Genomic DNA, 26,347 nt, shown 5'->3' with positions numbered 1-26,347 from the left:
ATAACTGCTGCTTTTCTGCACCCTGAATTAAAGACAAATTTGTCTCGGTATGTCATACAAAATCCAGTTTCTTTTTATAAATAGCTTTTTCCATTTCTTTGCTTCCCCCAACTTAATTTAGAATAACTTAATATCAAAATAGCTAATACCTTTTACCTCAGTAATAACTTCCACATCAAAGACTGTGGCTGTATGAGTGACCAGGTGGGAATTAGTTTTGCTGTATTTACCTTGGGGATCCTGAAGGTTTGTGTTGGGCGGGCAACAGCCGATGTTTAGGACTGACGCGGCGGGATGCACATTCCACAGCAGGGATAGTTTTAGTGGAAAGTGACATACACAGGTTTCAAAAAACAAATATGTTTTGGTTCAGGAATGCATTTCTTACCCAGTAGCACTGTGGCATGTTAGTCCAGCTTTCTAAGTTTTTTTAAATTTATTATTTATATCTGTTGTTTTATTTATTTTTTTAATTCTTTTTTATGATTTAATGCGCTTTGGCTATCTGGTTGGCAGTTTTAAAGGGCTATATAAATAAATGAAATTAAATAATCAAAGACATTAGACATTCTCACAAAACTTTCATGTAAAACAGAAAAATTGGTGACAGACTGAAACAGAATATTATTTTTGAAATGCTACATTTCCTAAAGTCATGTAGTAAAGTCATAAGTGAATGGATTCGGAATCAGATCCTAATCTGTATTTGATACTTAAACTGATACCAGCTGAACTAAATTTGTATTTCTTGGTTACCAGAAAGGTGATTTCTGCCCAGATGATCAGTTCCCAAAAAGTAGCAGTGTTTCAAAGTGCCCTGACTGACAGCTCAGATATAGCTCTTTATAAAAGGTGCTGAATGCAGCAAAAAACCTCTAGTTGGTTGTGTACACTCCGTTCTTACTGAAATGAAAACATAAGGACAAACACAGACACCAGTGTGATACAAAAGGCTTTGAAGACATGACTCTACACTTTTGTTTGCCTGACGGTTTGACAGACTAGTCTTAGTGGTGTGTAATTCAACATATGTCCAAAAGGCACATTTAAACTGACCCTTTTAAAAGGTTTGTCTGTAACGTTTCTAAATGAAAATGCAAAATTTTTGCAAAGTAAAACTTTTTCAATTCTAATTTAACCCAAACAGTGCTAAATTTGCTTAGGTAGAAAGACTATAAAGCAAACCCTTGAACGTTTTCCGACCCAAGAAGTCTTTTAAAAGTCAGTGTAAAATTATACATCCATCGACAGGACGGCAACTGTAAGATCACCCAGCGGGAGCACACCACAGGTCAAGTAAATCCTTCGACAACAAAGATCTTGTAATGACCGTGATGGGGAAGCTCACTGTAACAGACATTTTTGCTATATCTACCAACATTAAGGCAAAAAAAAAAAATACATGAAAAAATGTTCAAATGAGTTATAAATTGTATCAGTGAACTTATTTCAAGGTAATCACAGACCAATTAATGTTAAAGCCCATGATTAAACGCCAAAGTGGTACCCAACTTTCCTAAAATAATAAATAAATAAATTAAATCATCTCTTTGGGATGCTGGCCACTTATTGTGAAATAGTCTAAATCATCAGTTGAGGAAGTCAACAGGAGAGTAGTTGTCATGTTATTCTGATAAATTTTAACAACACATAACAGCTTGGAAAATGGCTGGAGTACTCTTAGAAAACAAGTGCGCACGCGCTTCGAATTCCGAAATATGGCGGTTGCTAGGTGATTGGTGCATTTAATCCAATGGGATGTTTTAACTAGTCCACAGATGTCTAAAAACACCTCATGTGCTGGAACAAGACAAACTATAAATCACACCAATCACCGCAGATCCCTATGTCTGGACAAACTATTGATATAAAGTTTTCTGCTCAATCATTACGCAAAGGCTATGTTCACACTGCAGGGAAATGCGACCAAAATACAATCTTTTTGCCCATATGTGACCCATATCCGTCTTTTTCACTGCAGTGTGAATGGCCCAATTCAGATCTTTCCATATGTGGTACTAATCGAGATATATATAGGATATTTTTTTATTTTTTATTTTTATTTATTTATTATTATTTTTTTTTGCATTTACCTTTACTTACGTAAACAGGGCGTTGCTGTGTGACGTCTCCTTCTGCTGTCCGTGCAGGCGGGTCACCTTGCGGTCTTGAACCATTCAGACAGCAAGTCTGATGGTGGTCACATTTATTAGTAATATTAAAAATCTGATTTCTTACAAAAATTTGGAATTGAGCATCAAGACCTGCAGTGTGAACGTAGCCACACTATAGTAAAATATTTTTATTTTTTGTTTGGATACAGACTTTGCTTTTTAAAAATGCACAAATGTCTGGTGTATTCCTTTTTTTGTAAAATGTGCAAAGGCAACAATTTTATCAAACAATACCCCCATATGTACATAGGTTCTGTATCTCAATTATAATAAATTAAGGATTGCCAGAATCTGCCGTTTTTCTTTTCGGGATGTTTTGTACACTTGAGAATTGTGAAGGACCCCTAAATAAATATTGAAATTATGTCACAGCTGAACTGCTTTGTTCAGGCAGAGTTTTGCACGGTTTATTGATGCATGCTTTATGATGGTAAAGACCGTCCATCTGTCTCTCTTTGCTTTTCTTTGCTAAAAATACATCAGAAAAGGATTACCATCTAATGTCATTTGACTGTTTATTTGTGTTCCAGGAGCGTGATGGCATGCGTGCTATACTGGAGTCGTATGACAGCGAGCTGGCATCAAACGAGTACTCTCCTCAACTCAGCAAGCGAGTCAAAGAGGCAGAAGAAGTTCTGCAGAGGACACAAAATCACAATACAGAGATGGAGGTGTGTGATGGCTGTAGATATTTTATCTCTGTGTACTTAACTTCGAAGTTTTCAGAACAAATTTATTATTTACTCTTCTTTGTTCACTTACATATTATGTTTGATGTTCTTTGACAGTTTTGTATTAGCTGTACTGTGTACTGGGACGAATTAATTAAAAATGAACATTTACAACTGATAAAACTTGACAGGAACTGTATGCAGATTTTGATTAGTGAATGGTCTCTAGCCTCTTCTTTATTTGCATACTCTGTTTATACTGTATATCCCTTAAATTAGGTACACCTTAACATTTTGTATTAAATATTTTTTCTTTTTTCTTTTGTCTATCCAGGCCCAGCTTACCAAGGCACAAGAGGAGACAGGGGTACTCAAACTACAGCTGCAGAAGGTTAGTGTACTCTGCCCTTCACAATTTGCCAGGTAGCCTTAAAAGAAAGTAGTTTATTATTACAGTAGCATACTCTTACACTGAAAAGGGTTTTCTTACAAAGATTACTAGTGCCACAGTTATTGGCATCCCCTAACATTTTCTACAAATAAATATAACTGAATTTTTCTTTCCGTTGTTGCTTAAATTAATGTAGTAATATAAATACTTTTAATAAATAACTAATTTGCCAGGTATATAATTAACAAAGACATTTGTTTCTTTAATCCATCCTTCAATAAATATAGAAACAGCTTCTTCCCACGAGCTGTGAGGGCAATCTCGATGGGAGACTGCAGTCCAACGCTTTTAAATCACCCCCCACTGTTACTGGCCCATCATACGTTACAATCACCTTAATGTTACTGCCTACTTGCACACTATCATCTCAAATCATCATTGTTCAATAAGCACCTTACTACCTCATTGTCTGTTATAAGAAAAAACCTGTTTGTCAGTTTGCCTTCATTGTGTGTAATGTGAACCGGAGTGGCCAAAGAGCAATTTCTCCACACTAACACATGGTGACAATAAACCAATCTTGACTGGACTTCAAAATGGGATAGATGCTAGACTATGCCCTTTAAGAAATGTAAATAGTAGAACAATAATTAAAAGTACTTTTTTAACTATCTGCAGTGTTTCCTCTACATGTAATTGATTGTGGCATATCTGTTGGAGCCACTTCTCCAAAGGGGTGTTACTGCCCTGACCACAGGCGCTACTATTGTCTTCACCTTCCAGGCTCTTTCTAGTTCTTCCCTGAGGCCCTGGTATTTCTCCATTTCCTCGTACTCCTTTTTTTTTTTTTTTTTTCCTGATGTTACCATCACTTGGGATGGCCACATCGATCACAAGTACTCGGGTCACGTGTGCTACCCCTGTACTACCGGCGTGCCCAAGAGCTATAGGCTATCTTAAACTAATATGACAATCATACACGCCAATATACATGTTCTGGGTAAATGGAGAAAGGTGGTACTACATCCTACAGGGACTTTTTCCTGCAGTATATTTATACATATATAGTCTGTTTTGATCATGGTGAATACAATATAAATACTGGGAGGTAATATTAGCTCTAGAAAATTACTCAGGTTCCTGGTAAATGTTCCTGTAGTGATAATGTATGGTAAGATTGCTACAGAAACAGGCCACCAGACACAAAGAACCCCTGTTTCCCTGACTTTGTCAGTCCCAAGACCTAAAGTCTGTATAAAACTGGTGTGGTGAGCTCAGAAAAGAGGACATCTGAAGAGACTCTGTACTCTACATGAATTAAAACAATTGGGCAACAGGATTGTTAATTATTTTCCTTATGATCCTCCCTGGTGAAATTTTACATGGAAAGATTGAGGGCTGTCCTTTTGTTAAAGGAGGTAATGTTGTAACAACCTAGTGTTGGCAGGCACCAGAGCTGGAAGGTGCACCTTTGAGTCTGTACTCACCTCTTAATTTACCTTATTTTGCGGCTTCTTGTTGCCAAGGTTACATCAACACATCCATAGCAAAGAGTAGCAGCGCATGAAATCCACCTGTCTTGTATAGCTGTAATTACTTATTCGTCACGGGAAGACTTTAAGAGAGGATCTGCTAAAGACAGACAGATGCTGTCAGGAAGAGGGAAATTGGTTGGCAAATGTAAATGAGACATAATTGCAGAACGAGCAGAGAATAACTGGGAGACAGACAGATTAAAACCTGTGGTAGCAAAAATGAATAGGACATTATAAAACAGAGTAGGAGGACTAATTGTGTGTGAAGGATCTGCTGAATTGTTCTCTATGTGGCGTGAGATGACAGGCAATAACATAGAGTCCAGAAACTTGTCTGCAGGCTAAAGGTTTTTGCCGGGCTTACGGTCGGAGGTGGTATAATGTTGATGAAACTAGATAATTTTATTTTCTTGTTCCAGGTGGAGCTTGAGTTGGAGACTGTAAAAAAGCAGCTGGCTTCTGAAGGTGGCAGCGGCTCTTTAGCGAACAAAGAAGAGGTCAATATACTAAGGTATTAAACTCATACAACCAGATGAAATTATTCAGGTTTTCTGCAGGATTTATTGTGTTCATAATGTAAAAATTAGCAATTTTAGGCCTTAAAAAGTCAGAATTATACCTGTTTAGCCACACTAGGCAAGGCAGATTTATTTGTATAGCATATTTCAGTACAAAGACAATGCAAAGTGTTTTACATCATTAAAACATAGGAAAATAAAAGCAAGTTGTAATAAAATATTTAAAATTTGAAACATAAATAATACATGGGAAAATGGAAACTAAAAGCAAATATTAAACGTTTGGACTACAAACTTGAACTAATGATGTTTTAGTAAAACAGTAACTAGAGCAGTCGAACACAATCCTAAACAAATGTGTTTTTAAATCTTGATTTAAAAGAACTCAGGCTTTCCACACTTTTACAGTTTACAGGGAGTTTGTTCCATATAAGTGGAGCATAGGAACTAAATGCTGCTTCTCCATGTTTGGTTCTAGTTCTAGGTATACAGAGTAGGCTGGAGCCAGAAGACCGTACTAATATTTTTTGTGTTTGAATATTTATTGATTCTCCCTTTTTTGTGTGAAATTAATTGACTTCATTACGTGTGCTTTTTGTTACGTTTTGAAATAACTGAAAGATGCACGGCAGCAAAGGCATTTATCAATGGATGTTCTAGCTTCTCCATGAACCCACGTAAATAATCCTGGTCCTAAGGTTTGTCATTGGTGTATAGAATTTATTTAAAATTTTTATTGTAAAGTAATTCATTCCAGAGTGCAAAGAGCATATTTACCAAATTTTGTCTTGAAAACTACGATTTCAGTAACTGTCTAAAACCTGTCTTCAATAAGCTTCATATGAAAAACCATGAAAGCTGCATAACCTACGTGTAAAAACTGGGGAGTTGCATGTAAGAGCCACAAAACAACAGCTTTGGTGGACAAAGTCTATTTTAAGACATTTCAGTGGCAATTGGTGAGTTTCGCTCTAGAGGTTGTGGATTACATCACAAGACGAACTCTTCTTGAACATAAATCTCTCCACAGTCACTTGTCTGCTGCTAGATTTTTATGTCTGGTCCAGCCAGTCAGGGCTAAATTCCTTTATTTGTTTTTTTCTTTTGCAAGTGAAAGCCTCGTTAAGTTATTTTGCAAATAAGTTATCAAATTTTGTTTCACTTTGCAATTATTTCCTGTTTTGTCGGAGATTGAACGAGAGAACAGGGTGTTATAAACCCCTCCATAGGGTGATTATTTATTTATTTATATTTTTTAGGTCTCTAGGTTACTGCACTCATACAACATTTCCCCTAAGCAGCTTCTCCTTACTGCATACATCGCCAGATAAATCTTTGCTGTACTTGACTAAAGTTTGAGCTGGAGGACTTTGCTCTTTAAAGTTAGGTGGACATTGGGTAATGAGTTAATGCTCACGTTTGGTATTCCTTATGTAACGTCATCACTCTCTAACACATTTTAGCTGCATTGTTGTTGTTTTTCTTCATGTAAATGAATAGAACCATTGTAAACTATAAGCCTGAAAAGAGAAAAGCTGCAAATATGAAGATTCATGCTCTTTAACCTGGATAACCATCATGTCAAAGCAAATTAATAAAATGCCATAGTCAAAAATCACCAGCTTGAGTTAAGTTGCATTTATTTCATATGAATTGTGAAGTTAAAGATGGTGCGAATGTTTAAATAGCAATCATCTTTCTTTTTATAAATGTTTAAATTTAAGTTACTGAAATCCCCATAAACCCTGATTAATAAAATTAGAAATTCTAAGTGACATAAAATTCCAGGTTGCTCCAATTGTTTTTCTTTTTTTTTTGGTAATTCTAAATATTTTGTTGGTGCTTACAATTCCCAGGCAAAAAATTGAAGATTTAGAGAAGGAGCGACAGCGTTTGGAGGAGCAGAATAACATTCTTGAGATGAGACTGGAGAGACACAACCTGCAGGTAGGCACCAAACTTCCCTCCAACTGGTTTTTGTGATGGATTTACTCGTCTGGCACAAAGGAACCAATTTAATAACCCCAAGGGTAGCGGCACATCCCGCAAGCCGCCACAGATTGATACACGCAGACATATCTCATATCTGACAGTTTTTCAAGCACAATTGGACCCAGGTGTCATTCTTGCCATGTCCGGTGGAATAGTTGCAAAACCGAAGGAAGGCTTTTAAAACCCATCCTATTATTGGATGAAAGGATTACAGTGGACATGGCTTTGGACTGGGGTGAATAAATATAGATGGGTAGTTTTTAAATGAGAACAAAATGTGTTCAAAGGAAATCAATACCGCCAGGAAGCGAGATTAACAGTGTTGACACAAACGCAAATGCTTTGATAATCTTGCAAAAATTAGTTATTAATTCTTGGCTACACCTGTGCCTGTTTTTTATTTTTACAATGTTTCCCCCCATATAAAGCTTGTATGAGAGAGTGCATGTTTCATCTCAGTCAGGTTCTCTAACTCCCCCTGACTCACACTGTGCCAAACTAAGCTACCAAGGCCCTTTAATGAAATCTGTGTGGGCAAGCGTGTTGGTTCCATTTAGCCGTGGAGTAAATGAAATCCATGTCTCTTCAAGCATGAACGCTACCTTTAAGACAGCGGTCAACTGACTGCGTGTAGGAGTGCGTTTCTGCACAGGTTTCAAGGTTACAGAGTCAATGGATCGGGTCAGTTCTTAGGAGCTAATTTTTTATGACTCCTCCATGGTCTAATGCGCACCGAGAGTGCTCCACATCACTCTGCGTCGAGAGATGAGTGACTGAATGGAGAAGCGTTTGAGGGGGGAAATCAATGGCTGAACGAGTATGAGTGAATGACATTCAGAACCGAATGCCTCAAAAACCTCACAATGGGAATTTTCATTACACCGACGTGCACAGCAGATTACTATGGCCTAACCCATAATTTACCCCCTGTCTTTATATTTTTATCACTCTCTCCACCATTCATTGTCATGAAATATGTCATAAAATTGCTCTTTTTTTCATGAAGATTGCTCTGAATTGACTGAGCTGTTCCGCAATATATCAAGGTACCAAGCTGTTAAGTACTTTTTTTTTAAGGTTTGGCAAAAACTAGTTTAAAATGTTAAATGTTAAGCAAAAAGTCAAGAAAGTAGGCTAGATATATAAAATAAGTCTTTAAACAAGTTTCATCACTGTGCATATCCATATACTTTGATTGCTTTTTTAAATATTTTTTAATTTCATTTGTTATTGCTCAAGGTTACTTGCATGCTTCAAGCTCACTTGGCAATATTTGCCTACTCTTTCAAAAGTGCTTTAAACAGGCCATGTTGTGAGGCCAGGTTCCTCTAAAACCATTTTTTTATAGCAATCCCTTCACTAAATAGGATTCGTACTTTCTTTAAAAAATATTTTATTTCTCAGCAGTTTAACAAACAGTAGCTGAATTTTGGGATGTTTCATCAGACTAATGCCCCAGTAAGTCCAATCACCACGTTACACTGTGGATGTAGTAGTGATTTAGTGATGCCCAGTGTTTTGTTTTGTTTTTTATTAAAGGAGCTATACCGGAATTTATTTTTGTCTGCTTAACAAAAATGCTTTTTTCCACAATGTTTTATGAATAAAAAAAAAGATAACAATTGACTAGTTGATTGCACAATCAAGTAATTCCAGGCTTTTATTTTGGGAGGAATTTATGCGACAAACTCCTGGGGAAAACCCTGTATGACTTTTCTCTGCCAATAGCACAAGGAGGTGCGGCTCTGTTGCTAAGCAGCAGCACCTCCACAGTGTGGTACGTAAACAGAACAGCTTGGCATGCGTAAGAGTTGACTATACATATGAGAATATATAATTTACCTGAGACAGCCATTTATGTCAAAGAAAACACAGAAAAGTCCCTTGATGAAGCCTTGTTTCATCCAGAAGATTGTACTGGTCGAGGGTTTGTTGTTGGGGAAAAATCTATTGGGGCGGGGCTTACAGTTCCAACTAAACTCTCCTCATGGTTTGAGTTTGTGCAGTATCAGGTATAGTACCTTTAATCATGCACATCCTTTGGAATTTTAAACCTGAAACTAGGGCTGGGCGATGTGGACCAAAAATAATATTTTGATATTTTTAGGCTGTATGGCGATATACGATATTTATCTCTTGCCCCTAGCTGAAACTTTCTTTGGGCTCATCAGATCATAACATGTCTTCCCACAAGGCCAGTTGAACTGTCTTGCAACCTTACTTCAAAGTCCAGATATACAGAGTGTTATGCCATTAAGCACTATTTACGTTATTTAATGTTTAATAAATAACTCTCTGTCTGTTAGGTATTGTCTGGTGAATATCGGTCCAAGCAGCTGATATTAGGACAATAGTTGAAGGGGTGATTCGAGCACTGGGATTCTTTTAACAGCAGACTTTGCACACATATAGAATGGAGTGACAACAAAGTCCAAGAATTTATTAACAGAAATAAATTAACATCCAGAGAACATCACTACAGAATGCTGTTTATCTGAATTAACACAATATTTCAATCAACAAATCTTCTCTATTAGGCTAGTGAAGCTTAACTAACACTACTTAGCAAAATTAAGATAAAAATAAGCTAAGGAACTATGTACACACAAAAGGACAAATCAAATAGTTGAAAACCATCATAAGAATAATTCAGTGAATCCTGGTTCATTGCAGATCTGAGTTAGAGATCCAAAGTTCATCTTAAAGAATGTGGAATGAGATCATATTAGCTTGACTAATTTAGAACATTTGTTATGTGTTTCAACCTATTCACAATGCAAATCCTGAGTTAAAACATTATTCCAGAAAAAAACATTTTAAAGAATGATTTGCCCTGTGAAAATCAATACCTTTAAGACGCTTGATTTTATTAATGCAGTTATTCCTCCGGGTAGCTAGAGGGCACTGTAGCAAACAGTCGCTTGATGAGTTAATCCTAAAGTTATACAAAACACCATTAAATTGATATTAATATTCCATGCTAATGCTGTAATAACGCTCAAAGCACTATTGAACGATGTCAAAGTAAAACGAAAACAAACATTATGTTTAAAACGAACCTTAGTTATGTTGACTCGGTGGTAGTATTAATGTCATTAAGAGGGGCTAACTAGTATTATGCGAGCGGACATTCGGCACTAATCTAAAAAAAAAAAAAATCAGTTCTATTTGGTCATAATGAGCAGACCGGAAATCACAAACATTAGTATCACAACAATGTATAGAGCCTTTATGGAAATAAAGTTTGTTATAACTGTAAAAACACACTCAAACACATCAGCAAAGCTTGGTTTCTATAGTATTAACGGAAGCTAGCCTATAAATCGGTCAAACACAGTGAAAACACATTAATTAAACCATTCTAAAATCTTGCTGTTTATTTCTCTGCCAAATCTCTCCCATTGTGGCGTTAGGGCGTTTGCAGGAACCTCCGCTTGGCCTCCCTTGCCTCAATTTGCTCCACATGGTGATTGCACAACAACAGGATATAAGAGATTGCGTTATGTAGTACACCACTGATAACTGCCAGAGATGAATGACAAGTTTTCATCTTGCCTTTTTGTTGTAAACTTTAGACAGAAGTCCAGTTCTCTTTAAGGTCACCATTGTCCCGTGTTTTCCCCTGTATCTTTGTAGTCACGGCTGTGGTTTACTGAATAATGCGAGGACTTTCTGATGATTCCCTTCAGCAGTAAGACCCCATAAATGCTTTAGAACAACAGCGTTTGCTGTAGAATGCTAATGAGTGAATGTGAGGAAAAATCCAATTAGGACAATTTAACTTTGTTCTCAGGTTCACTATAATTAATGGCAAGTGTGTGGTCAAGCAGACTGAATGCTGTAATTAGACATAAGCTGTTTCAACAAAGTGGAACGTTTTCAAATGGTCTATTTTTACAGGACAATAATCTGGTACTCTAACAATAGCACGCACACTTTTTGATATCCACTGTGATTCACTCCTGCAGTTTATACTAAATAAATGTTTTGTTATGCTGTAAACAGCCCTTTTCATCATCTCATGCATGTCTGCTTTTTCTAGCCTGCAAACTAACAAGCCTACATCTTTGGAGACAAGCAAATGAAAACTTCTGAACTACAAGGCTTTTATCTTATTTTTAGGAACCACTGGATTCTCATTTGAACTCTGCTGTTTCTTACTGAAAAGTTCAAAAATGAGAAATTCTAAGAAAGTTTGGCTTGTTTTATATATATATATATATATATATATATATATATATATATATAAATAAAAATATTCCAAAGTCCACAAACATTATTTTAATAATCGGCAACCCCATCCTTATGTGTTGTCCTCCTCTGTAATGCCTCATGTCACCTTTTTGTCTAAATAAATATTTTTTTTATGTGTTTTTTTTTTTTTTTTTTTAGTAGTAACAGTATGGGGAAATCAATGGAGAAATCTCTGACAGCCTTAGTGAATGTAAGAATACCATTGTCTTTGTTTTATCTATATTCAAAACCAATTTTTTAGTTTTTAGTTTTTAAAAGAGACTGAACTATGTTAAAAACATAGTTGCAACCTGTTAGTGAAGCAGAGCAGCAGTAGATCACCAAGTCATCTACATAAAATTTCTCATTTCTCAACATCATGGAAAATACAGTTTCCTTTTAAATGGCTTCTCAAGTCTCTGTGCTTCTACCTTAAGAATACTGTTGCCAACTTAGAAACTTTGTTGCTATATTTAGTGACTTTTCAGACTAGCTAATTTTAATAATCAAAAATGCAACTAGCAACAAATATATCTTTTTTTTTTTTTCTGTTATTGGAGAGCTTGGCGACTACTTGTGAAAGGACCAATCCTTCTGTAGTTCTGTCCTGAGCCAGCAGCGACTGTTGCCATAAGCCCCTCCTACTTTCCAAACGCTGTAGTCAGACTCAAAGTGTTGCCTTGTCCTGCAGCAAACTCTGCCTGCAGTCAGAACAGACAGGAGACCCACTCAACTGTGTCCACATTGCAAATAAATAACACATCTACAAAGCTGCTGTTGGTCCTGCCCTGGATTACAAAGTGGGATGTAAATATATTTATTTTTTCATTGATACCATTGTTGCACTAAAATAAATCCCTTTTATTTGTAGTGCTAAGCATATTTAGAGTGTTTTTGCACTCTTTTTGTCTTGCCAGTGTTAATTTTCCTGTCTTCTACATTCTGGATATTTAAATGACCAAATATGACATCAACTAGTTACTCCTAGCAACTTTTAGGATAACCAATTGCTACTTTTCTTGCTCAGGAGTTGGCAACTGTGCTTCAGACCACACTGGGAGTGGAAAGAGCCAACTCTGAGTATTTCTTCCCACAGTTTCAGCTTCCATACTGAAACATTGTCAGCATCAGCATTTGTTTATGGGGCGGTTACTGATCAGAGAAAGGGTTTGTCTTTTAGGTTTAGACCACAGTTCAGGGCCAATCAAGCTGAAATTCAGCCGCTTGTTGATTTCTTGATGCATCTCTGGTTGAAGCTAAGATTGGTTTGGATTCCAAGATTGAATGAAAAGCCAAAAAAAAAAAAAAAAAAATAAATTAAGGGATTTTTACCTGTTCAGTCATCTATACTGCTATGGCAGCAATTATGGTATAGTAAGAAAATTTGTGCAGCTACATGTCTTTTTGTTTGAAAAAATGTTATTCTTAAAAACAGTACTAAAACCTTTGCTCCTGGTGAGAATACCTTGAAACTGCTTTGATAGGCTTCAAAAGAGTTTTTGTTTTTTTCTGGCTTTGCTCTTTGCTGTTTTGGACTGAAATCCTGCTGCTGTGGTACATTATGGATTTAAAAATTTTATATTTCACCTCCAATTTATGTTTTGTATTGGAAAATCTGATAATGTCATATTTTCTTCTTGGATCGGTTTAATAATTCAACACTTAGGCCTGTTAAGCAGAAGGTTTCACCACCTGTGTCTATTTGGAACGATATCTTCATCTTTGTGCCTTTGCTCCCATTCTTGTCTCTAGCCAGATAATTGTTGCTGTTGCAAGACGTTGCATCAACATAGTTTCTGTGTGTGTGTGTGCGTGTGTCTGCTTATAGGAACTGGTGTAGCTGTATAGTGACTAGCTTGAGAAAAAAACATTTTAATATTATTTACCTGGAATTTTCACTGTTTGATCTTGTACATTTACAGTTATTATTTAACGGAGCCTTTTTAACCTACAAGCATAAGCAGACACGGCAAGAGTCTGAACAGGAAGTAGAACTACTTGGAGGCTTCAGGTTTATTGTAGTCGTTGTGTTTAAGTTTTAAAATGTGCATGTGCTGTGGATACAATTCTCATAGCTGCCTGAAATTCCTTTTACAGTATTTCAATAAAGAAACGGCATCAAACTTTTGAGTTTACTTTTAAATTAAGAAAGAAAATGAGTCAGTGGAAGTCTGGCTGCAATTGCCTTTTGAATAAATTGAAAACGACTCTGCTGGAGCCTCACTTGCCACTCTGCTGTGAGTGTAATATGATCTGCCAGTTTCCCATGTGTGGCCTCTGGGGGAGCCTTAAATGGATTATGATGGGTGATAACTGTGGCTTGGAGACGACAAATACCAATCACGGTCAAAATTCTTAAGTAGCCACCTGCAAACTCTGCCAAAAGATTGTGCAGCTTTTTTACTGTGGGAGAGTTTGGGCTTTCATGCCACATAAAAGATAAGGCAGTGCAGGAAATCTTTGATTAGGATTAGTTTCTGTCGAATGGCCAGCAAATTCTCCAATAACTCTTATGGGTAGTGAGAGGAAGTCTCTGAGGCCTGCACCTTCCTATTAATAAACATTCTGAAGAGGTCCAAATATGTGGGTGTTTTTCATGTTAAAGAACCAACATTGGTCTTTGTTGAAAATGTGCAAAAAGACAAACCAACCAACAAAAAAACATTGAGATTTTTCATTCTAAGTTGAACATGACTTTAAGCAAGCTCAGTGGACTGATTGGAACATTTTCTTGTGCTAGTTTTGTGTAATGGGACTTGAGCTTGACAGAAGTCCATTTTTCTCCATTTAAATGCATTCTGACACATTTTGTTCGGGCTATTTAAGAAACCAGGTGACCCAGTTTATAGGCAGACTGATTCCACAAAAAGATTAAGTGGTCTGTTACCTTTTCATCCAAATTTGTCCAGCTTCCCCAGGCCTCTCGCCTCTCTGCAGCATTTGCAGCGCTACATTAAAAGAGCAACCAGGTGGCAATGGTGCGACCCCAATTAAATTTCTTCTTTGGTAGATTAGATGCCCTCTTCTAGATTCTGAAGTTTTGTATAGAATTGTGGTAGGAATGTCGATAATCATCTCCGTTTTAATTGGTGCTGTATGAGCACAATTTTTGGCATCTCTCTGTGTTGCCCTGCGACAGACTGGCGACCTGTCCAGGGTGTACCCTGCCTCTCGCCCAGTGAACGCTGGAAATAGGCACCAGCAACCCCCGCGACCCCATGAGGGATAAGCGGTTTGGAAAATGGATGGATGGATGGAATATAGAGATAGATACTATTATAAACAGAATTTTACTGATAGATTTGTCCTATGAATATAATATATAGATAACTAGTATTGTGAACTAAATTTACAGCTGGATATGTACAGAATATGATATACAGGTGGATATTACTATAAATAGAGTTTTTACAGATATGAAGCTTACCAATTCTGGTTTTGAAACATAATTACTTTAGAACAGTTATCGGAGGCGAATCTTTGAAGCTTCTTAAAGTGAAGCTGGTAATCCAGAGCCAATTAGTGAGGAATGGTCAGCGTTTTGAATATAAGGCATTTGGCGTAAAATGCATCTCGGTCATCCCTCATTTTGACAGATAAGTTATCTGTGCTTTGGGTGGTCAGCATGACTGGAAAAGCGCTATATAAGTTCAGTCCATTTACCATTTATCTGTGGCATATTATGCCCCGTCATTTCTATTCTCTTTTCAAGTGTCACTGCTACAGAATAAACTATCCACTGCTGAAGTTATGTGCTCTGATTTTCTCCAGGCACTTCACCGTGACTCATTTCTTTCCACTGTTGCCACATGCTTGTTTATGATGAAGGATTAGTGCAAAGTCAGTGACTTGATGCAGTTGGTTGTTTCCTTGGACAGAAACTGTCTCACTAATTAAGATAATGAACTCAACATTCTTACACTGTCTTCCATTGAGGTGACATTTGTTGCCAGATGACTACAAATAGTGTTTTGTAACCTTAAAGGGTTTATTTCTAAGCGTGTTTTGTTGTTGGTGAAAATTATGATGGCTGTTTTTAAAACAAGGACAGCTTCACAGTTGGACTAAATATTCCTAACAGAGTCCAGCATGGGTTACATACTATTTTATTTTCTTTAAACTTATGAAAATGTTATATAATTATACTAAAATATATATATTATTATACTAAAAATCAATATTAACCATTTATGATGCTTTTTTAAAATCTGATGCTTTTGTTTGGTGCTAAACAGGAACTTAATCTATTTGGTTGCTTAATAAGTATTTGGTTATAGTACATTTACCTCCCCTAGGTTAAGAGAGCAATGCTTTTATATTTCCCTTAAACAGACTGCGGGTTTGTTACTTATTTTTTCCAAACTAATAATAACTTCTTGAATTTAAAGCTTTTGTTTGTAGATTGCGCTTCCTTACCACAGAGCCTATATTTCCGTCACACTCTGTCTTGGTTTTTGCATTAGTAGGATGAAGAAAACAAATCATGACATTTTGGAACAGAATTAAAACCGGCCCGCTGCCTTTTCAGAAGACGAGATGACGGTGCTGCTCAGCTTTTATGTATTAAATCACTGAAATGATCCAAGACATCAGAAGAGAGACCCATCCTCCCTCGCCGTGTTTAGTGAAAGAAACGGCTGTAAACATCCAAGTATCTAAAGGAGTAGCTTGCTTTTTATAAAACATGGTTTTTCTTTTATTTTTCTCCTCAGAACTACACTACGTTATTTTAAAAATACCCTGTGACAACCTTTGGAGTCAGTCTGACTTTTTGACCACATTACAGTTGTTGTAAGAGTGAATAAGTTTCAGCCGTAAGTGACAAAAACCCATTAGTCTTGTCTTGTTGATGTGGTAAAGGCTCTCCTAATTACCTGTCAACAGACACAAAGGTCACCCCAACACTCGGTTTCTAATGATGACAGCCCATTCTGTCTAAAAATATTGTGTAATGCACATTTCAGTTATTCCCCCGGGATGTGTTTTGTATTACTTACTGGCTCTACATGTAGCTTTTGACACCAGAATACAGAAAGGGGACCTTGAAGCTCAGCCGTCCGTGGAAGTCGCTGCTCTGCAGAGCTCTGCCTTCATGCTTTCCAGGCACAGGCTCAATCTCCTCTTGCTTATCTCTGAACTCCCCTAAGGCTCAGGTCCCTATGGCAGAGCCTGGCAGAGATTCTAATGCGTCTGCCATGTGAACATTTTTTTTCTTCCATTTTTGGAAGATAGAACCTCTGGACTTTGAGATTTTTTTTTTTTTTGGTACCTATTGGGATTCAGCACTGATTACTTGGACACAAACTACTTTTTTAAATGCAAATCTTTATGTAACACTATCAAACCTCTTCCTTGGAGGCTTTAAATGTAGAAAAATGGCCTTGGGGTATTCAAATCCAACCTCGACAGCTCGGCAGGATGCACAAATGTTTCTTAATAAATTAGAATATTATCAAAAAATAAATGTATTTCCAAAATACATTCAAAATGTAAAACTCCTCCTATGCAGGTATTTTGCACATATTGATCTTTTCAAATATTTTTTTTCTGTTAATTAGGGCTATTACAGCTTACAGCTAATGGCAACATGTAATTCAGTTCCTTTAATATTTGTAATATGAGTCGTAAAATATAATTTGCATGAATTACTGCATCAGAGCATCATGGCATGGATGTGATCAGCTTTTGGCACTGGAATAGCTCCTTTAACGGCAGCCTTTGGCTCATCTGTTGTTGACTCTGGTGTCTCTCATCTTCACCTTAACAATACTCCGCAGGTTTTCTACAGGGCTTAGATCAAGTCAGTTTGTTGGACTATCAAGCACCGTTATACCTGCATCATCAAAGCAGGTATTGGTCCTGACGGAAAATGAAATTGGCATCTCCATAAAGTTTGTCAGCAGTTGGAAGCATGTGCTGATAGACACCTGTGCTGACTTTGTACTTGATAAAACTGATTGGACCAACACCAGCAGAGGGCATAACTCCATAAAGCAGCTCTGAATGTGGAAAGCACCTTTTTTTTTTTATATATTTCAATATAATCACATTTGTTATTATTTCAAACAATAAAAAAATAGCAGCTCTTGTTTGGCAGGGTGAATATCAAATATGTACATCCAAAAAACAATACACAAAACAAAGGTTAGCCGAAGATGGAGTATTTACTAGATAATGTCCAAAAGGCGTCCTCAGGTGATAAAGGTGCCAAAACATGGGACTGTTTGATCTTATGTGAATCGGTACCCGGTAGTACCGACGGGATTTGGTCGGTGCCTATAAAAGTACCAAATTTGGTACATATCGCTACCGATTTGATTTTATTTCAGTCTTTTTGCTAATATGAAACATATGGAGTTAACACATAAAACTCTTCAGTGAAATTAACTGTGGATGACATTCTTCTGGGAATATCTAGTGGATTTTTAGAACTTGCAAAATGTGTTTAAAACATTAAGGAGGAAAAGACAATTATTAGGAAAGGTAAAGAGCAACTTTGATGGAACGCAACATGTAAGACTTCAAGACCTCCACCAAACCTCAACACATTTCCAGTCTGGTACAGATCCCTCCCATCCAACTTGTGTATCCAAAGAATCGCCCTCAAAACATCCAGTGCAGCGTCCTGCAGTGCAGGAAGTTGTTTTGGAGCTCAGCCATCACAGGAAGTACATTAACTCCCCCAACGATGCCCAGTCTATGAAGCAAAGCCAAATTAACTTTCACTTTCGAAATCAGAATCTGCTTTAATTGTCATACAAGGAATTTCACTCCATTTTCTGCTCTGTGAACACAATATAATAATGAAAAAATATGAATATTTTTATTGTAAATATGTATAGAAGTTTCAACAAACCAGGAAGGCAGGGTTGGATTAGTGCAAATAGTCATAGCTCGCAGATCAATACCATGCTTGTTATGTGCTCATCAGAGAGACAGCATGAAGAGCAGCCTGTGGTGGCTGGTTTTTATAACTGGTGCTCTGTAACGCCAACCTGAAGGTAAATGTCTAAGCAGTTTGTGAGCAGGATGTGTGGGGTCTGCAGAGGTTTTAGCCTACCTTTGGACCTGTGCAGTTCCTGGATTGTGGGGAGGTCAGCCCTGATGATCATCTCTGCAGACCCACTTGTTTGTTGTAGTTTGGATCTGTCCTGTTTTGACGGGATAACGGCAGCCTAGAAGATGACTGGCAGCTTCTGTGGAAGGTTGTACTTCTTGAATTGTTGCAGAAAGAACAGTCCCAACTGGGCGTTCTTCTAAACAGTATCATGAATGAACAGTATGTTCAAAGACCAGCTCGGTTCCAGAGAAAGGGTGGTTCCTAGGAACCAGACCCATTTGTAGACAGTGTTGTTGAGGTTAGTGAGGGGAGGCAGCTGGGGGAAGTTCTCCGGAAGTCTACCATAATCTCAACTGTCTCGATCGGGTTAAGATCTAGGTGGTTTAGACGGCACCAGTCGACCAGCTGATCCACCTCCTGTCTCTATGCAGAGTGGACTGAGTCATTAGACTGATGACAGTGGTGTTGACTCCAAACTTCAGGAGTTTCACAGACGGGTCTGCTGAGGACCAATCGTTTGTGTATTGAGAAAAGACTCCTCCTCTAGCCAGCCCCAGTGCTGATGGTTCTTATGCGGGTGAAGATGCTCTTCAGTCTCACCTGCTGCTGCCAGTGAGTCAGGAAGCTGATAATCCACTGAAAGGTGGAGGCTGGCACTGTGAGCTTATGGTGGAGGATGTCTGGGTTGATGATGTTGAAGGCTGAGCTGAAGTCCACAAACAGGATCCTCGTGTACTTTCCTGGGTGGTCAAGGTGATGAAAGATGAAGTCTAGCCCCAAATTTTACAGTTTACTAACATTGTTAAGTATGTTGATAACAAAAATGTTTTTTTTGTTTGATTTCCACAAGCTACCTGTTATTTTTCAAGTACCACCACAAGCTTGGGAAGTTTTAAGATGCACTGTCTGATCCATTAAGGGCACCGTGGGTTCACTCACCGTGGGTGTGTCACCTGTTCTGGTAATGAGTTATGGGTCCCCAGTGTGGTATGGTTTGTTGAGTATGTAAGTGAGTGTTTCAGTGCAATTTGTTCAGCAGTGTTAAACAAGATGGTTTTTCCTCAAACTCTTTGCTCAGTGCAGGAATATTTTCTCTTTTTTATTTACCTGATCTCTTGCAGTGTTAGTCACACTTCAGGGCTCTTGCTCTGTTTAAAGACAGACTATGGGCCAGTGTTTGCGTGTTTTATCAATGGAAAATAAAGATACCTGCAGTGTCTGGTGCTTTACACTCCACCTAGCACTAGATTTCAAAATGTCTATCCTTTCTCAGCCTGTCTAGTGCCCATCTGTATACAGATGTAACACTCTAGAAGATTTACGTAAGAAGGGGAGAAAAAAAAGATTTTTGTGTGGCGATGACGTATGTCCAGCTCAAAATGGTTCGGTATAAATAGACATGTTCTGTGTAACTCATTTAGGAAACCTCAATCTCTGCTCCTTTTAAATTATACAAAACGTTATTTAGAAGCATGTGAGGCTTTTCCTTTCTCTATCACTCTTCCCTTATTCCTGTTCTGCAGACGCCACAGCACCCTTTGTATTTTTGTCATGTTCTTATTTGTGTCTTTCACATTTTCTTCTCATATCCTCTTTTCCTTCATCTGTCCTCCTTTGGCTGGAGTTTATTTGCAACCATTGCTTGTGGGTGTATGGAGTCTAATTATGAAAACAAAATTACTCTGTGAAACAACCCTGCTACCAAGCAGAGTTGTTTGGGCTAACTGGGTTTTTCCTCCTTTTTAGCTGAGATCTGCTCAAGGACCCATGCTTTAATGTTGTTTACCCCAAAATCAACATTCATCAGAACCGACAACTTTCATCTAATCTGCTGTTGTCCAATTTTGTCAATTCTGTGTGAAATGTAGTCGTATTCCTGTTTGAAGCAGACAGGAATGGTAACAGTTTTTTTGTTGCTTTAGCCGAAGGCGTTGTGTGTTCAGAGATTTTACTCTGCGTACCCAGTTTGTAACGAGTGACAAGTGTTTCAGATAATGGTTACATTTCAGTAATGTCAAACCAGTTTGCCCTTTATTCTATGACCTTTACCATCATCAAGGAACTTGCAGCCTCTCTGGGACGCAAGAGCCCTGCTTCAACCGCTATATAACCCTTTATGATGCTTTGGTTGAATTTGAGAAAATTGCCATTACTATTTCTAGATACCTAAATACATTGAGTTGTTGCCATGCGATTGACTAACAGCGACTGGTGAGTGCATCCCAATGTATAGCACAGGAGAAATACAAAAAAATAGAAATTTTGCACTGCAAATGCTCTTCAGTGTTTATGGTGTATGAACTAGTGGGATTCATGATCAAGTGTTGGCAGGAATGGATACAATATAATCTGGTATTCCTTTTGTTGCGTCCAGTATTAGATATTCATGAATTACTAAGAAGATAGTGATAATAAAGCATCATACAAGGCATACATTTTCACATGTTGAGGTTTGGCTTGTACCCTTTTTCTGTCTCAATGTGATGGATTTTGTATATTAGTGCCACAGCTGTTCTGCTTGCATATATCACACCAATGCTTGCATAATCTTATAGAATGAAGATACAAGTTCATGGACACCTGCTGTGTCATTATTTCTTTTTTTTTCAGATTGTGTAATATATTTCGACTAAGACTTTACATTTACCAAGATAATGTTTTACTGTTGCTCCCATGTATTTACAATCCAAATCCAGATATCTGCTTACAGAAAGGTAATTATATACGTCTATAATTCATGTGAAGTTTCTTCTAAATTCCGGCTGGGGTTAAGAAATCGACTCTTGCGTATTGTTGTGCTAAATTAAAATGGGGGAATATATAAAAATCTTTTACAATCACACTAATGAGGAGTAGTGAATTACATGATTGATTAGTTAATTGTGTTTGTAACATAGCAGGTTTTGTGGGCAGTAAGCCAGTCAGTGCCGTGCCTTTTGTGGTCCACATAATAAATTACAGAGAATCTGCTCAGTCTCCAGGGGATACATCAGAAAAATGGCAGAGGAAGAGAGGAACAAAAAATACTGAAGCAAAAACTCTTGCAGCAGAGATGGATTCATATATTTGGGGCACATATTGAAGGGAAATTCTGCTCCTAAGTATTTTGGATCACTCCACTCATGGACTTTTTTTTCGTGCAGGGGTTCCCACACTTTTCACCCTGATACACCCAAAATAACAGTGCCAGAGACTGGTGACCCCATTTTTGCGAGGCGAATATTTTTCTTTCTTTTTTTAAATTATGAGATTAAAGTCATATTATTACCAGAATAAAATACAACTTTTGAAAGAACTCATACAAAAAGTGCATCATTCTCTCTGCATTAAATGAGGAATGTGGAGAATCTTGTAAAGTTTTACTTTGCAAGCAAAATGGTTCATGTTGCAAGAAAACTAGTGAGAGGTCAGCCAATCCATTGGCTAGAGGATGAAATAGGTCAACTTTCCTACGAATTTAAGCCACACCTAGGCCTGTTCACAGCCAGACCTGTAAAAATCAACAAATCACTTAAATATAATCTGGCTGACAAGCATGACGTAGGCTGAAAGATGTAAGAAAGAAACAAACACAGTGGCTGGAATGCCAAAATTACTTAAAGACACATTGGGACTTGTCCAGGAGGTCACAAAAGTACCCAGAACAACGTCTAAAGTAATCCACACCTGACCTGCTTCAGTTCGTGTCGGTGTAGTCGATTCAACATTTGGAGAGAGACTAAGCAGACTTTTAAAGGGATCCTTGATCAAAACCACTGCTGACGGAAAAGCACACAAAGGCCTATCTCACATTGACCAAAATCATCTCGATGACTGTCAAGGTTTTAGAGGGAAAAAAAAATGTGAAGTACAAAAAGTGGAACTTTTTTGAAAGTTGTGCATTTTATTGAATCTGGATTAAAACTAACGCATCTTACCAAAAGTCAACCGTGGGTGCGGTGGTGGCTGCAGTGTGATGTTCATGGGCTTCTTTGCTGTTTTTGGACATGGAGAACTGGCTGTTTTTCGTGGAACCATGAATCCTGAAATAGCCTTGTCAACTTCCAGACTTCATTTCAATTAACATGCTGTGACATGACCCTAAGCAAGCTGCTCATACTCAAAAACCCTCCCGTGTGGCTGAAGTAAGATAATTCTGCAAAGAAGAGTTTTCTACATGTTTATATATAGAGGATTCATACAATATCATACAATATGCCATGTGCAGTTTTTCATTTTATTTTATTTTAGTTTCACACCACGGCCTAGTTCTTTGAGTGACTTGATGTTCAGTCAGATAGAAACCAGTTTGGACTAAGAGACTGGCTGGTGCAAACGGACCCTGAATGAAGTATGTAATTTTTAAATGGAAAATACAGGGTTAATCATGATGTATATGCATGCCTGACTATATTTTATCAGTAAAAAAAAGAGGAAAACTATTTTTCAAGGTTTTTTCCCCTGTTTCCTAAAATTAGGTCAAAAGTACTCTGGTGCATTACAGCCGTATGGACTGTCATTTATGAAATATCATTCACGGCAACAGCTATAGGGCATTTTTGCATCTGAGTAATAGATTCATTAATGTGTTGATTAGTAACCACATGTAGATGTATGTGCAACTCTATGCAGCTTCCCTGCATTTCCAGACACTACTTACTGCAATCAAATATAATTTACCTTTTAAGGTTGCCTTTACACATAGCCTTGATAACATATCTTCTTTAGTACCATCCATCTCTGGCTGCAATCACACTGATTGCTAATGCAGACACAAAATTGAGAGGTAACTGCCTTACTTTTTTTTGGAAACCTTTTACAAAGTTTCTCCTCTCAAACTTTTTTTAAATCGAAAATATCCCTAATGCCAAAGATCCTGGGTGAGTGCTTGGACATGCTCCCATTTTTTTTGCTGTAGATTCTCAGTAGTCATTTCATTATTGTTCATTACAAAGTTTTTAAAAATCCGTTCCAAACCCACTTAATTTATAAAGCATTTTGAAAACAAACCTACCAATGTGCAGAAGAAAAGAAAATGTACATAGACATAAAATGAATTACATACAAATAAATAAAACATACAAAACCCAAAATCAAACCATCACCTTATTGGGTATTTAAAGCCTCCTTTGTTTTCAAAAACCCATCAAGGATGAAGCCTGCCTAAGTTAGAGCGGCAAGCTATTGAAATGCTTGGGACCAGCTACAGGGAAGGTGTGTTCTCCTCTGAGCCTCCGCCTGGCTCTCTGTGCTGCACTGAGCAGGCCAGTAGATCTGAGGGAGCAAGGGGGCAGATTTGACTAATAGCTCAGAGTAGGGAAAGGGAGGACCCTTTTAAAGACTTAAAAACAAACAAAATAATAAAATATATTTATAAAATTAGCAGGCAACCAGCGCAGTGAGGTTTAAAAAGGCTGAAATGTGTGTATGTCGGTTAAAAGACATGCAACTGACTCCAAAATATAGTGCATTACAGTAATCCAATAATCCAACCATGTGGTGACAAAGGCATCGATTAGCCCAGAGAGTGTAAAAATACAAGAATATCATTCTGTAAAAGAAAAAAAAACATAACTGGATGTATACAATTTTCTCCAGCAGCATGGACATAACATACTTTTATAAAAGATAATTGGGAGATGGTTCTGAAATGACTAAGAACTGAAACATCCTAAACCAGGTTTTTCAAAGCACAGGCGGAACAACCTAATCTTTAAAAACTGCTGGGACTTGTCCCAAAGACAGAATACTGTTATTAATTGCCTGAACAGAAGAACCCACAGTTGGCATCAGCTCCTTCGGGAGTCTGGCATGAATGCAGTCTTTGGGGGAACCAGCAAGTTTTAGATGACAGTTTCTTGTCAGATGGAAAAGCAATCGGCTTAAAGCGGTCAAACTTAGCGGAACATGAAGCTGAGACTGAGGAATCAGAACAATGGGAATAGGTGAGCTAGAGGTCTTAGTATTAGTCACCTTCTCCACAAAGAAATGGGGGGGAAAAAATGTTTTTGCTGAAAAAAAATTTCAGCAGATGAGCTTTGCTGTGTATTTAACAATGAGTCAAACCACACACGAGGTTTGTGACTATAAGATTCACTAATTACTGAAAAGTGGTTTCGTTTGGAGTCTTTCACAGTCTTCTGATAGCTCTTCCAGCTCTCCTTGAGGATTTGGAAACAAGCTTCCAGTTTATCCTTCTTTCGTCTGGCTGCACAAGTGCAATCATTTAGTCTTCAATGGAGCCACATTGGCTATTACATTGACAGGTTGAATGAAACCAGGAGCTAAGTTCCTCTATGTCATGACCCACTGTGCCCAGTTTTGATTAAAAACAGTGGAAAAGTTAATGAGGGATTGGCGACTCATATATGCAGGTTTAAACTCTGTATTACTAACAGGAACCTCACACATGCAGATGATCAGAATACAGCATTACACCATCACAAATGTTTATGTTTAAAACAGATAAACTGAAAAAGTACAAGACCATGTTTTTTTTGTGTGTTTTGTGCGTGGCACTACAAACCAACTAAACCAGATTAAAAGTGTCAGTAAACTCCAAGAAATGTTTTACTATGCATGAATATTAAAATTCCCAATTATAAGGATACGATTGTACTTCTGTCATAAAAGCAGAGAATTTATGTGGATGATCCTTATATAGGCAGATAAATCACAGTTCAGCAAAGTGCTTTTAATAAATCATAAAAGTGCTCATAACGCGCAGTAATGGCTATATAAATATATAGTTATCTGTAGTTTTCATTCAGACGTCATCAAGCTTCTTCACTCTAATCTAGAGGAGTCTAGTCAACCCTGAGATTATTTAAGAAATAATATATGATGTGTTCTTCTGTTTGTTTCAGGGAGACTATGATCCTGTCAAGACTCAGGTCGTCCATCTAAAGTTGAACCCAACCACTGAGGCCAAGCAGCAGCGTCAGCAGGAGGTGGAGGATGTTCGAGAGGAATTGAACCGCCTTAGGGAACTTGTACGTTCCTTCCAGGAAGGAGGAATGGTCGCACAAGACGACTCCAGGATCCATACTTCTGGCCTCAGCCTCAATTTACCACCATCCAAGGAAGTGCTGGGTAAGATTCAGGACATAGAAACACATTTATAGATTAGTTGACTGATGAGCCCTGCTGATAGCGTTGCCAGATGCTGGTTGGAGTACTCTCGGGATCTCCCCTATCTAGTCAGCAGCCAGGAAAATGGCGAGGTCATCACTACAGTAGATTTGCTTAGGTTGTTAAAAAAAAACCGTGGCAGCAGATTGTCTGGTTGTAATATAACCAAAGCAAGACCTGCATCCACATTGTCTGCACAAAGTCAAGGTTGTTCCCAGTGCAGTTGTTCTCTGCCACAGCTGTCTCATATCACCGGTCCTTTTTGTGGAGGTCATGGACGGGATCTCAAGGCGTGGTCATAGATAGTAGAGTATCTGGTGTGAGAACCTCAGGATCTAAGGTGCAAATGAGCTTCCTCTTTAGTTTCTGAGTTTAGTCTTAGAGATTGGCTGATGATCTCCATCATCAATAAGTAACATGTGAGATTTGAAATAGCACATAGGCACCACAGTGACGATACAAGAACTGTAACAACATGGTGAGGGCATTTCAAAGTGAGGAAACGCTGACAGCGCATGGCTCGCGGGCTGTGAGTGGAGTCTCTCCGGAGTAGCTGGAGAGCACCCACGCATGCACAGGGAGAACATGCAAACTTCATGCAGAAAGACCCAAGGTTGGACTCGAACCCAGGACCTTCTTGCTGCAAGGCAACAGCGCTACCCA

General features: G+C 37.9%; 1 protein-coding gene across 1 annotated transcript in view; it reads left to right on the top strand.

Annotated features, from left to right (window-relative positions):
* The first annotated feature begins 2,683 nt into the window (after positions 1 to 2,683).
* Positions 2,684 to 26,347, top strand: part of LOC118563208 (mitotic spindle assembly checkpoint protein MAD1-like) — a 65,581-nt gene continuing 41,917 nt past the window's right edge. The window contains exons 1-5 of the mRNA XM_036137422.1: positions 2,684 to 2,845; positions 3,180 to 3,236; positions 5,191 to 5,282; positions 7,146 to 7,236; positions 25,420 to 25,645. Coding sequence (XP_035993315.1) covers positions 2,717 to 2,845; positions 3,180 to 3,236; positions 5,191 to 5,282; positions 7,146 to 7,236; positions 25,420 to 25,645 — 595 coding nt within the window. The 5' untranslated portion in view covers positions 2,684 to 2,716. The remainder of the gene's footprint in view (positions 2,846 to 3,179; positions 3,237 to 5,190; positions 5,283 to 7,145; positions 7,237 to 25,419; positions 25,646 to 26,347) is intronic.

This window comes from Fundulus heteroclitus, chromosome 5 (genome assembly GCF_011125445.2).
Source record: "Fundulus heteroclitus isolate FHET01 chromosome 5, MU-UCD_Fhet_4.1, whole genome shotgun sequence".
Taxonomy (NCBI): domain Eukaryota; kingdom Metazoa; phylum Chordata; class Actinopteri; order Cyprinodontiformes; family Fundulidae; genus Fundulus; species Fundulus heteroclitus.
This window is presented reverse-complemented; position numbering and strand designations above follow the sequence as displayed.